The sequence below is a fragment of the Anomalospiza imberbis genome, chromosome 1, assembly GCF_031753505.1.
Source record: "Anomalospiza imberbis isolate Cuckoo-Finch-1a 21T00152 chromosome 1, ASM3175350v1, whole genome shotgun sequence".
NCBI lineage: Eukaryota > Metazoa > Chordata > Aves > Passeriformes > Viduidae > Anomalospiza > Anomalospiza imberbis.
In genome coordinates, this window is record NC_089681.1 from 31,874,293 (window position 1) to 31,887,978 (window position 13,686).

Consider the following 13,686-nt stretch of genomic DNA (forward strand, 5'->3'; position numbering starts at 1 on the left):
TGTAGTAGAACCACACAGTTGTTTCCAGAGCTCTGGAGAGACTGCTAGTGCGATGAGGGAGCTCACAACCCTCTTAAGCTCAGATGACAAACTTTTACTCTGTGAAAAGTAGAGTTTTCCTGCCTCAGAGGCATGCCAGGGCAGAGTCCTGGAGGACCACTGACATCTGGTGGTCACTTCACTCTAAAGAAGGCTAAGTCATATATATTTAATTTTACTGTGACTTGATCAAATTACATTTTACAGGTGGTCTGACAGAAATACATGCCAGGGAAGAATTAAGTTACAGGGCTTACTCTGTGTTTATTTACTTAGTGGAATTTGATAGCTACAAGTAAATGCAGATGAACTGCAACACACAAACAACAAACTCAGTTAAAGCTGCCAGTACACTAATAGCATTGTTGGATTAAACCCACTCTAGAGATAATAAAGCTTTTCCAAATAAAGACATTTAATTCAACAAGTTCTTGAGAACCACTGGATCATGAAATAGAATTATATAAAACTGTCTTTTTTTACAAATAAAAAACCGCATTGTTTCCTAGGTAAGATGTTTCTTATTACTGAAAATGAGTAATGAGATTTAGGTCTACTTTTGCTAGAAAACTAGCACAATATTAAATAATAAGCAGGAGTATCCAGTAATTTTGTCCATATTGATATGCGTTAGAAGGTGAGACTGCCCAGACAGAAACTGCCTCAGTTCTCTCCAGCAAACTTGAGATGATCTTCTTGACACCTAAATGCAATTGTGCAGGGAGACCACAGCCACCAGCACTGGAACAAAAATGTACTTAGGTCTGTTAGCACTGATTGTTGATAGGCAAACACTTAAAGATATGCTTTGTTTGTTGCATCTACGTACAACTTGTAAACAAAACTCTGAGGCTTTTGAACATTCATCAAGCATACAAAAGTCTTACTAAACTGTCATAAGAATTTTCAGCCCTTCCAAATGCTTTTTTTGCTGCAAAATGATTCAAAGTCTACTTTCAGGTAAATGTACATTTCTTGTTGAAAGGGGAGATCAGTTCAAAACTAATAAAACTCACAGTATCTGCTGAGTAGTAGGAAGTAATCAAATTGTTTTTCTACACCTTTCCTGCATGCTACAAGAGAGCAGTTTTGCAAAAAATCAGCAGTACAAATTGTCTCCATACTTTCTGTGTTTGTCACTTACCATCAGAACGACCCCTATCCATAAGTAAACAGATTACTAAATTACAGCTTTACCTTCAATCTAGGCTACCTAAACAGACTGATAGATAGTGAACTATTTTAATTACTTATACAAAAAGGCATTGCTCTGCATATGTTTTCTAGTTGCCTGTGGCACGTTGTGAGAAAGCATTTTATAGAGTCGCGTGCAATTGCTAATGTTGCCAAGAAGTGTGCAAAAATAGCCAGTGCTCAGAGTAAAACACACACGGGACACTCACACAGAGGCAACTGTATCAAGCCACCCCAAAGAAAGCAGCAAATGTGCACCAAGATAGTTTGATTTGATTCTGCCAGAGTTTGAGGCTGAGCCTGAAAGGCTTTCAAAAGACAGGTGTCAGGTGTTTTGCTCCCATTTGTATTTCAGCAAAATTCTAGTATCTGTTGTCCAGTGATGCCTCTGGAGAATTTCACTTGTGTGGTACATAAATCACTGGTGTTCTTACCTGTTTCAGGTCTTTTCCTGTACTGATACATGAACATACACTTACAAAAGTGGCTTCACAAGATTACTTTTTAACACATTCCTGAAGGACCAACTGCAAATCAACAGACAATAATCAGTACAGAGAAACTTGGTCTTCTACACAACAGGCACAATGTTCCAATTAAATCTTACTCTGAGCATTTAAAGTAAGAGCTATTTTCAGTATTTTAACAATGCTGGTTTCTGTACAATAATGCATTTCATCTAGAATGAAAAGCTGTCACATTGCTGCATATCTATTAAATAAAAGCATTTTAATTAGGTCAGCTACTGGGTAAAGGAGACAATAACCACTTTAATGAAGCACTGTCACAGTTATAGGCCCTTGGCTGAAAAGTTCATCTCTTCTTTCCTTTGTCATCCCCCCAACACATTTTTGAAAAATATCTCAGCATTGCCAACCCAATTAAACAGCAGCAGGAGATGATTACTCTGTGGCAATGTTCTAATTCCCAGACATAATCGTTCTTCTACACTTATATTTTATTGAAGATATTTTCCTGGGGGGCAGAGATGCCCTCCACTCACCACCAGGGACAGACAAGGTCTAAAAATAATTTTGCCTGGTTCTAATCGATAGCACCATGTTGGCAAATCTCTTCCGAAGACACAGGAAAGCAAGATAGCCCACCCCTGCCAGCATGCTGACCAGCAGGGTGGTGCCAAGAACCCTGGGAGCTCTCTTCTTGGCCACACGGAATGCTGTTGGCAGGACAGCTGAGATTAATATATTGTTGACGTGTCCCAAAACTTTGTAAAATGCTTTTCTCTTCACGACACGCTCATAATAAGCTTCCAAGTTGGGCCGCTTTCCATTTCCCCAGTTTCTTCTTGCTAATCCCAGAAACTTCAGGCGATGTAATGTGACAGCAAGTGACACATCTGCCAGACTGAAGAAATCACCACAGAGCCAAGGCTGATTTCCATCTTCTAAGCAGAGATAAAACATAAAGCATACTAATAAGCACATTTCGTTTAGTGCTACTTCAAAGTACCATCTAATAAAGAGCAACAACACTTCAGCTAAAATATAACTTTAATCAATAAACATTTTCCTAATCCCTGTCCACTCTTTGCACAATCTTGTAAAGTCTTAGGCTCAGCAGCCTGGCCTACATTTGTTAAAGAAAAAAAGATTCCCATTCCAGGTTCATAAATTAAAACCCACAGTAAACTTATTTTCCTCAACTAGATTTCTCAAATCTGGATTAAATTAAACCGGATTGGAAAGGAGGAAGGCAGTTTAGCTTTTACTGAAAAGCTACCACTTGTCTGAAGAATTTATCATCTTGCCTGTGTCACTGAGCTCTATGGCATTCACTCAGGAACTAACTCCAGCTAACTTGTTGGAGGCTTTCAAGCCAAAAAGAAATGGATCAGATGACTGACTTGCACCAAACATATCAGCCCATTGAGATGACAGAATTTTTCTACCTATCCCCTCTTTTGTGTCTCTTAGACCCCAAATTATGGGAGTTTTACACTGAGATGTTTGAGAAAGGACAAATATTCACACTGCTCACCAGTAGTCAGGAGCACAGACGGAGACCCCAGGTACCCTCCCCAGTCAAAGGAAAGAGGTCAATCTTCCTGAGATGGCTCAGAGCAGGCACTGCCAGACAGCGCCACAATTCACTGTCAATGATCTGAAGCACCACCTCCTGAAAGGGCTGACATGTACTGACTATACCAAGAGCTTTTGAAACCCAGGATATGAAACTTGACAGCCAGCACAGCTATCATAGTTGCCAGCAAAAGTACTCTGCTCTAGCCTAGATCTCGAATAGGGAGGACTATGCTGTTCTCGTCTCATTTGTAACTTCTGCAGTTCATCCCACACAGCAGGCATGGAAAAATGCTGGCATGAACACTCAGCAGCACCTCTCTGGAAACAGAGAAATTTTGCAATCTCCCTTCCAACATATTTTCCACCAGAGAAAACCAACAGTTTTGCACAAAGCTGGTACCAGTCCATTTTGACTGGTTATATAGGTCTGGAAGAAAGGCTTCTGTAGAAAAGGAGTGTATCCTAGGTTGCTGAAAGGATACCTGGGAATTCATCCAGTGCATTAAATAAGATAATGGAAAAGACTTAAGAATCTATCCTGCGTGAAAGAAAGATGCCTGCAGTGGCAGTAGTAGTAGTTGAGGGATTCAAGCAATTGCAAGAGAAGCAGGAGCTCTGAGTTTTACCAGGACCTGGAGAAGTACAGATCACAAACCTCCAAATTAGGAATACATCAGACAAAATTCCAAGAAGCAATAGTTCCATGTTTCACAAAATCCTGTGATCCCAGAAGCTTTCATAAGCTCTTCAATACTGTATCAGTTGACTCCTTGGAAAGGCTACTTAGCAGAGAAAGGAAAGGAGTTGCTGGAAATGGTGGCAGACATAATTTGCTGAACAAAACCCTTCCATCCTTTATGAGTTAAAATATTTTCTGTGATTCTTTCACTGTTAAGTCAGTAGAAAATTTAATCTAGATTTTCAACTGCCAGTTCAAACCTACAGTTGTGATAGTAACCAGTAGTTATTACAACAGCTATTTATAGAGCTAAATGCAAAAAGTTATGGATTTGAGCAGATGCAGTTGATATTGACTGATGCTTCATGCAGTTCCCAGTGAAGTCAGGGGAAGGACTCCTATTAGCATCACTGGGAGATGAACCACACAGTGAATAAGCAGAAGGGTAATCCCATTTAAACAGAATTTTGGATGCTGACATGGTTAAGTGCCTATGGGTATAGATCGGGGGAAGGTCAGCATTGCAGATGTCCTTGTAGGAATGTGTTACAGACCTGCTAGCCACCACAAAGAGGCAGATGATGCATTCTATAGGAGGCTGGCAGAAGTCTCTCAATTTCCAGCCCTTGTACAGAAGCCCAGGGACTTCAGCCTGCCAGATGCCTGCTGAAAATACAACACAGTGGAGAGGAGCAGTCTAGGAGATTCCTGGAGTGTGTGAAAGAAAATTTACTCTCAACTGGAGAAGGACTCATGGGTGATGTGATGGTCAGTGGCCATCTTGGGCACAGAAACCATGAAAAGATGGGAGTTTTCAGTTCTGGGTGAAGTAATGAAAGGCACCAGCAGAACTGTCACCTTGGACCTCTGCCAGGCAGACTTTGGACTGCTTAGGAGACTGATGACAGAGCTCCTTGGGAGTCAGTCCTGAAAGGCAAAGTAGTACAGGAAGGACAGGCAAGATTTAAGGAGGAATTCTTAAAGGTACAGCAACAGGTTGTCCCCATATGCTGTCAGGGAAAAAGACCAGCCTGGTTAAACAGGGAATTTAGGCTGGAACTCAGGGTAAAAAGGACTGTGTCTCACCTCTGGCAGGAGTGGGGTACTACAAGGATATCATGAGGTTGTGCAGGAGAAAATTAGAAAGAAAGCAAGACTTGAACTTAATTTGGGCGCTGCAGTTAAAGACAACAAAAAGTTTTAGTAAATACATTGGCAGCAAAAGGAGGGCTAAGGAGTGTCAACCCTTTGCTGGATGAAAGGGAAAACATAGTGGGGGATGAGGAAAAGGTTGAAGTACTTAATGCCTTCTTTGCCTCAGTCTTTAACACCAAAACCCATGGTTCTCAGGATATCCAGCTCTCAGAGCTGGAAGTTGGTGATAGGGAGCTGAGTGAAGCCCCTAAAACCCAGGAGAAAATGGTTAGTGACCTGTTTTGCCAGTTAGACATCCACAAATCTATGGATAAAGATGGGATGTGCCCAAGAGTAAGAAGGGAGCTGCCAAAAACTTGCCAATTATTTCAATCATTTACCAGCAATCCCGGTTAATCACAGAAGTCTGTTGCCTGGAAATTAGCAAACGTAATACCCATCTACAAGAAAGGTCAGAAGGAGGATCCAGGAAACTACAGACCTGCCATCCTGACCTTGATACTGGGAAATGTCATGGAGCAGATTGTCCTGAGTGTCACTACATGGCATGTGCAGGACAACCAGGGAAACAGGCCCAGCCAGCATTAGTTTACAAAGGCAGGTCTTGTTTGGCCAGCCTGAATTTCTTCCGCAAACAGTGACATGCTTACTGGATGAGGGAAGGACTGTGGATATTATCTAGACATCTGTAAAGCTTTTGACCTGTCTCCCAGAGCATTCTCCTGGGTAAACTGGCTGGGTGGATACATTCTTCATTGAGTGAAAAACTGGCTGGATGTCCAGGGGGTGGTGGTGAATGGAGTTACATGCAATTGATGGCTGGTCACTAGTGGGGTTCCCCAGGGCTCAGTATTTGGGCCAGTCCTTTCTGACAGGATGAGAGGAAATGGCCCTAAGTTGCGCCAGACGAGGTTCAGATTAGATATTAGAAATATTTTTTGCTGAAAGAGTGGTCAGACATTGGAATATGTTGCCCAGGGCAGCAGACAGCAGGATATGGTTTAGGTGTGGTTGTGATAGTGCTGGGTTGATAGTCAGACTAGATCATCTTGAAAGTCTCTTTGAACATTGATGGTTCTGTGATTCTGTGAAAAATCTGACTTTCATTTGAGTGGAGGCAGGTAACAGGACTGCTTTTCAAGAAAGTGAGGGAAGAGGGCTACCTAATGATTAGAGCAATTATTCAGATTGCTTATTCTGCATATACCACAAATATCAGCAGAGTATCTGCACAAGATTATAATAAACCTGTGTTAAACATTAAGGTTGTGATCATTATAGTGAACTGAAGCCTACACCTATAACATCAACATTCTGTAGTTAATCTTTTTTCTGATTTTGTTGATAAAAATACTAAAAAATCGTGCAGCTAATCATACTCATTTTGCTGAAAATGTGATCAAGCACTCTCATGAAATAGTGAGAACTCTGACTGGAACAGTAAAGTAAGCTAGTATTTAAAACAGTATTGATCCCTTCTGTGATATATAGATCAATATACACTGAAAGTATCAAATCCGACACATTAAAAATTGCTTTATAATGGTGCTGTCAACAAGTTTACTCAGTATCCTCAAACAGAAATATTAACAAGATTTAGCAAGAAAAATTCCTTACCTGGTGTTTCCTCATTTCGCCGCTGCAATTCAGTCTCAACCTGATCTAAAACTTTTTCCAGTTCATCCAGTATTTTCTTTAGGTATTTTATATTATCATGATCCAGCAGTTTAGACTAAATAGACACACATGTTAGTGTTTTAATCATCGTAGAGAGTTTATACTTTTATCAGAGAAGCTTATACTTAGGATACTACAGTGTTTGTTCATAAAATGTGATTATTTTCTCCACATAGTCAGATGGATACTACATGGATACTGGTGACAGTTCAGAAAACAGAAGAAAACTTTAGAGATGCCAGATATTAATGTTTGCCTACCCCTGCAGGGTGCTCAACAGCCCAACACCAGCACTGATGTGTACTTACCTTTGAAGTCAGGGGGACCAGTCCAGTACTTCAGCACACACTTGAAGTGTGTAGCTGATCTGAGGACAGACTGTTTCATGCCTTGAAGGGTTAAACCACTGCATGACATTACTGGTAATGACAAGTGAAACAAATGTTTATATTGTGACAAAAAAATCTAACACTAACAAGCTTATAATAAAGGGGCCCATACAAAGGGGTTTCTTACTTTAAGGCGCTTCTGTTTTGCTATATAGGCATCTTGAAGGTCTGGATTTTCTTCTGCCAGTTTCTTCAATTCTGATTCTGTGTTACTTATTTGGCCTAATTAAAAAGATTAAAAAAAAAAAGAAAAAAAAACCACAAAGCAAACAAAAAAAGGAATGACAAATATTAGATATCCAAACATACTCATAATGCAACCCACAGGAACTGATCGATCGCCTGTGTACAATATCATACCAAGGAAATTGGAAGTGCTGCTTCAATACAGCATCTGCATCAGGTCAGGATTTAAATACATCACGTTTTGGAAAACTTGATTGCTTTTAAATTGACCCACCACACCTTCAGCTCATCAGTTTGCAATGTGACAGTGCTGGTAGGCCCACACTGAGATTTCTTGTCACTGTAGGTCATAGACATAATTTCACAGCAAAAGCCTAAATGCCACTGAATATGGAGACAAGGTGTTTTCATTTAGCTAAAATCTGATGCCAGAGTCTGTGACCCTTTTGAAAATGTTCTTTAAGAACTGTGTGCATGTCCTAGAAGCACATTCATTACATGATTTAAAGACAGAATGATGTGAAAAGTTTATTTTACTGATTTCTACTATGTGTATATAGTCTTTTCCTTAAAATGGAGCTTTGCTTGAAAATGCCATACTTATAAGCCTAGAATACCAAAAGACAGTGATTTATAAATCTTCTAAAATAAGTATTTCTAATCATAAAACAAGAATAAAAGAACAATTATAGAGCATGAATCACCTCTCACTTGTACTTGATAATAAAGTTTGGTTGCAATTAAGTCTGATAAATTAAGTCTGATAAAAATTCTTTCTAGAGAATAACAAACTCACTTTTTAATATATTCATTTCAACATGACTGTGAAAGCCATCCTTCAATATAGTGTATGAAGAAATTGAAGGATGTACTCATACAACTGAAATTTCATGTATGCAATTAATTACTTACTTGGATTCGGTATGCATAAACATAATACACAACTGGCTCATGCCTTATTATATCTAGCAGTCTGAAAAAAATGGTGTTTCAAGCTGAAAATGAAACCATCTCCAACCAGGAGAAGTTTGAACATGCAAAGGAATTATTAAGAAACATCCACAGGCTTTTCAAAAAAATGCTTCAAATCAAAAAATGTAGGCCATGCTTTAAGCATGAAAAGATAAGGAACCATCCCAATTTAGATGAGCAATAACATTAGCTCTGCCAGTATGAACATGTGCAAATTGAGAACAATTTATACCAACTAGAAGCTGGAGCAGAAGAATACATACAGCAAGAAAAGCAGAAGACAATGTTGTAAAGTGAACTCTGATAAAAGCACTGATTATTACCATGTGAAAACAGAAAAACTACCCACAATGCCTATGAGTAAAGCACAATTGTTCAATAAACAGTTAGCATCCACATTTAGGAAAAAAAACAATTCAAAACCACAAAACCAGACAATGCACTGATGTAACAGAATAATTCATGTTCTTGAACAAGGGGGAGTGGCTTTAAACTGGAGGTAGATGTAGATTAGATATGAAGAAGAAATTCTTTTCTTTGAGGGTGGTGAAGGTCTGAAAAAGATTGCCCAGAGAAGCTGTGCACTCCCTATTCCTGGAAGTGTCCAAGGCCAGGCTGGATAGGGCTTGGAACAGCCTGGTCTAGTGGGAGGTGTCCCCGCCTACAGCAGGGACATTGAAACTGCATGATCTTTAAGGTCCCTTCCAACATAGGCCATTCTATGATTCTGTGATTTTATGACCCTAGGATTCTATGTTACTTCAGTAACATCAATCATACAACTATATGGAAAATTAGCTGCCTGCCTTCACTTCTGACGACATAACAGCGTGGATAGTAAGAGAACTGACTTACCCGAAATTTTAAGGAGGAGGAGAAGACATTTTGTTGGAAATTTGATTTCTCAAGCTAACACAATATCACTGTTTATGATATCATGGACTTAGTATAGATGTATTACATTTCAAAGACTCTGCAGTATTTGACTTTGTTCTACAAAGCATTCTAAAACATCATACAAAAAAAAATCAACAGTATATAAACCACTGACATTGACAAAAAAATCAGGGATCTCAGAATGTAATTGTAAACAGGGAATCATCATCTAGCCGTGCTGTCGGGAGTTGATACTAGTAGTTCTAGTAGCTCTAGTCCTAGAACTACTTAGATCTTTTGTAAAACATTGAAGGAAACATAAAGGCATCAATTAAAAGGTAGCCATGATACAAAAATTATCTCCACAGACACCTTGAAAATAACACTTCCTCTTTCTCATTTTCAAATACCAACAGAATACACAATCAATAAAAAGTATATGCACAAATCATCAAGGACTGCAACTAAAATTCATAAACTAAAATTCATAAACTGTGCTCAGTATTTTGTGTTTAAGGTGGACTTAAGAAAGAAGATTAATGAATGCAGCAACCTAAGTCATAGACATTCAGAGCTAAACCAGTACATACTACGGATTCTGCTGGTAGCATAGGCTGGAATCATGGAGTCCACTGTTAACTCAGGGTGCAGGATGCAGCCGTGTGTGTAGGCATCCATAGGCAAGGAGTCTAAAAGCTCCCTGTAGTGTTGTACCCTTGGATAATACATGCTCCCCTCTTCTGGCATTAATCTTGGTACTTCCTCTGCAAAACAAAGTTAAAAATAAAGAAAAGAAGAATCATATAATTGACCAAAGTTCATTCAGTCATGTCCAGCTGGGACAGGTGACACAGCCACAGATAAGAAAGCTTCACTTGCTCCCCAGAATAACTCAATGGTCTGATTGCAGCTCGGAGAAGTGTATATTTGTAGTTCATTTTAAAATGTTTTATAATTCCAATTCCTATTCAACAACTCACATAAACATGTATTTAAGAGACTTTCAAATCAGAAAACCACTCCCAGATCTGTTACATACATCTAGGAATGGGTGACCATGACATACAATCCTATAATGCTCTCACAGTTGGGTACACCTGAGATCCCAGGAAATTGTTATGGCTGAAATGTTTCTGCTCCTGCAATGATGTAAAAACTACAGTACAGGAATCCTACACAAAGCATGGCTGGAAGTATTCCTGCACATCAATGAGTTTTACCCTACCCTTGATCTACTTGGGCCCCAACTCCTTTTTTGACTAAAAGACAGCACAAATTATATTCACTCAACAATGAATGTTTTCTTCATGCCTCAGAAATCGCAGTGCTAAATCTCTGAAATACAAAATGCTGCCATCTTCACACCTACACAAAATACAGCTCTTCATTTCCTTCAAAAATTGAGGCAGGTTTTTTTGTTGGTGTTTGGTTTTTTAGTTTTTTTTTAACAGTACAGGCACAAAGAACTCCAAACCCTGCACATGATCACTTCCAAGGCTTCTCTTCCTGCTCTTTTACCTCTTCATCCCATTTTGGCTCCAAAAAAGATTTGCTCATTCTACTCCCATTGTTCTACAGAAGATTATTCTGAAATTAAGCATGTTTCTTCTCATCTCACAGAGAATCTGGACCTCCTTGACAAAGGCAGTCATGCAGCTCTGTTCAGTATGTTCTTTTTCATGGCAGTGTCACACCAGGGTTAGTGCAGCACGGTGCTGCTCCCATTCCTGGCCTCTCCATCCTTCCTGAAGGGCTAAGGAGGACAGTGGTAGGTTTTACTTATAAAGGTTTACTCATGAAGGTGCTGGGAATCCGTCAGCTCATTTTAGAAACACGTTTTCAACCCAAATTGTTAGATGTTAAGAGAGCCTGTTTACTTTTATTCTGCCCTGAACGAAGAGCCCTGCAGTGACACAGAGCTGCCCCCCAGCATTGCTGCAGCCGACAGGGTGAGGGGAAGAGCCACATACTGAAATGCCTGTGCGATTACCATCTACAAACGTCGCTTCAAGGTAATCAATAATCTGCGTTGCCTCACAAATGATGTTTTCCCCATGGATCAGAACGGGTACTTCTCCAGAGGAACTCAAGCGCATGAACCACGGCTCGTTGTGCTCGCTCAGCGGCAGGTTCACATCGCGCTCCTCGCACTTCAGCGCCTTCTCGGCTATGGCCAACCGCACCTGGAACGGCACCGCCGGGGTCACCCGGGCAGCATCCCCGCCCGGGCAGCATCCCCGCCCGGCAGCATCCCCGCCCGGGCAGCATCCCCGCCCGGCCGCTCTCCCGGCCCCGCCTCGGCGCACCCACGGCCGCCCCGCTCCATCCTCCATCCCTCATCCCTCCATCCCTCATCCCTCCATCCCTCATCCCTCCCGCCCCGATGCCGCCGCGGGCGCGCAGGGGCTGTGGGCACGGCGGGAGGCGGCGATCCGGGGCCCCGCGCCCCCGCCCACCCCTCACCTTCTGCGAGGAGAAGGACTGCGTCCAGTGGTACAGCACCAGCGGCGCCATGCCCGGCTCGGATCGGCTCGGCCCGGCTCGGCCCAGCTGGGCCCGGCTCGGCCCGCGGCGCCGGGCGGGGCAGGAGGCAGCGCGGGCGCGGAGCGGCGGCCGTGCCCGCCCCGCGCTGATCCGCTCTTGGAAATTACCCGAAGGGGATGCCCCTTCCCCCCACCCTCACTGCTCGGAGGACAGCCCTTCCGAAGGGGAAACCGCCTGCAAAGCCGTCTGCAGCATCCCCTAAGGAAGCGCAGGAAGATGGATGCGCAAGTAGGGAAGGTCACATGGCAGGATTTAGCCTTCTATATTTATTTGGGTTTTGTTTGGTTTTTTGGTTTTTTTTTTTTTTTTTTTTGGTGTGTGTTTTTGTTTTTTTTTTTTAACCAGTGCTTCCAGTATGAATTTCAGGGACATCAGCAACACACGCTTGGGGGGAAAAAATAAAAATTAAAAAAAAAAAAAAATTACCATAATTCACCCTGCGGGCAAAATGAGTCTATTGCAAAATGAGTCATAGCGAGAAGGAACAAAGCTTTCAAATAACTTCTTTTGCCTCCAGATGTGTTCTTTCAATCTCAAGACAGAAAGTTTCTTAATTTTTTTTTTTTTCTAGACAAAATTAGAAAATCTAACAGTTTTGCAGGGCTTTTTTCATTTTCCCTTTGTGTAGCAAGGTCCTTTCTGAAAAGCATTTGATAACGAACAATGGCTTACATCATCAGGAAATGCCTCCTCTGTATCTTACACTGGGGATAGTTTAGAAATGTGATTGCTGACAGTAACATTAGACACTATCAGCAACAGCAGGCAAATTTTAGCAAAGTAAAAAAACACAGTGAGATTACAGAGTGCAGAGTATTGCTCTCTTCATTCTGACTGCTCAATTTCCAATAAAGGCGACTACTTCAGGTAGGCCTGATAACTCAGTCCCACGTGCCCTTTCTAAATAACAGATGAACCTCATGATCAGTATCTTAAAGACCTGAACCTAGTATGTTGAGAGCTGTATCCCAATAACAAGAACATTTAAGGGAAATTTTTACTAATGTTAAGCCAGGGAATGGATTTAAGTCACTGAAACAAGGTAATGGACAAATCTTATAAATAAAAAGGAAAGAAACAAAAAGCCATCTTCCAGCCCTGTACTGGTCATGGAAGTGAGCACAAAGGCAGGCCCATGCCTTCCTCAGAGACCACTCCCTGCTAGAGTCACAAGCCAAAATAATCTCTTCAGAAGGTCATGGATGGTGAGAGGCTTCTCACAAATCCCAGCTGATGGCAATCAGTGTTACTGATGGTAAATCCCACATTTAGGGGAATTTAATTTAATTGTTATTCTTCAAAAAGTTGGAGAATGTGCTTAGAACTGACAACAAGAATGCAGTTGATGGCCTTATGGCTGGACTTACTTCTCTTTAAAATACATGTCTAAGGTAAGTGCTGGAACATCCTCTCATGCACAAGGGCTTTAACCTGTGACTCACCAATACATGGATATTCTTACAGGTCCCTCTGCCTAGGCTGCTGTACAGCTGTTCCTCACGGCTAGATCTTACTCAAGGGAAAGAACTGGGAACTGGTTTTTTTTTTAAATTTACATGAACTAGGCACTCTTTCAGGGGTCTGTTTTGGGTTTTTTTTCCTTAATTTTGCCTTTAAATCAAAATGCTGTAATTTCATCAATTACCAAGTAGACCACTACTCGGTTTCTCTTGGTACAGCTAATTAATTTAATATCACGCATAGACTTCTGTGTTTGAGTTACATTTTGTTACCTGGTTTAAATGTCTAGAAAGGCAAGGAAATTTATCTATCTTATAACACAATAAACAAAGAAGGACCAGTGAGAACAGTATTTCCTTCTTCAGACTTGTTCAGACAGAGCACCTGCAATCACATACAGGTGATCCTTCTTCCTAACCTGGTCATCCATATTGCTATGAAATACAGGAAGGATACTAACCAGTTGGAGCGG

General features: G+C 41.1%; 1 protein-coding gene across 1 annotated transcript; it reads right to left on the bottom strand.

The window, feature by feature from the left end:
* Positions 1-283: 283 nt before the first annotated feature.
* Positions 284-11,990, bottom strand: GDAP1 (ganglioside induced differentiation associated protein 1). The gene is made up of 6 exons (XM_068186476.1): positions 11,673-11,990; positions 11,200-11,392; positions 9,800-9,973; positions 7,303-7,397; positions 6,727-6,841; positions 284-2,638 (listed from the first exon to the last, which is right to left on the bottom strand). The coding sequence occupies exons 1-6, from the start codon at positions 11,721-11,723 to the stop codon at positions 2,256-2,258; spliced, it is 1,011 nt and encodes a 336-aa protein (XP_068042577.1). The 5' UTR covers positions 11,724-11,990; the 3' UTR covers positions 284-2,255.
* Between the last annotated feature and the right edge of the window lie 1,696 nt (positions 11,991-13,686).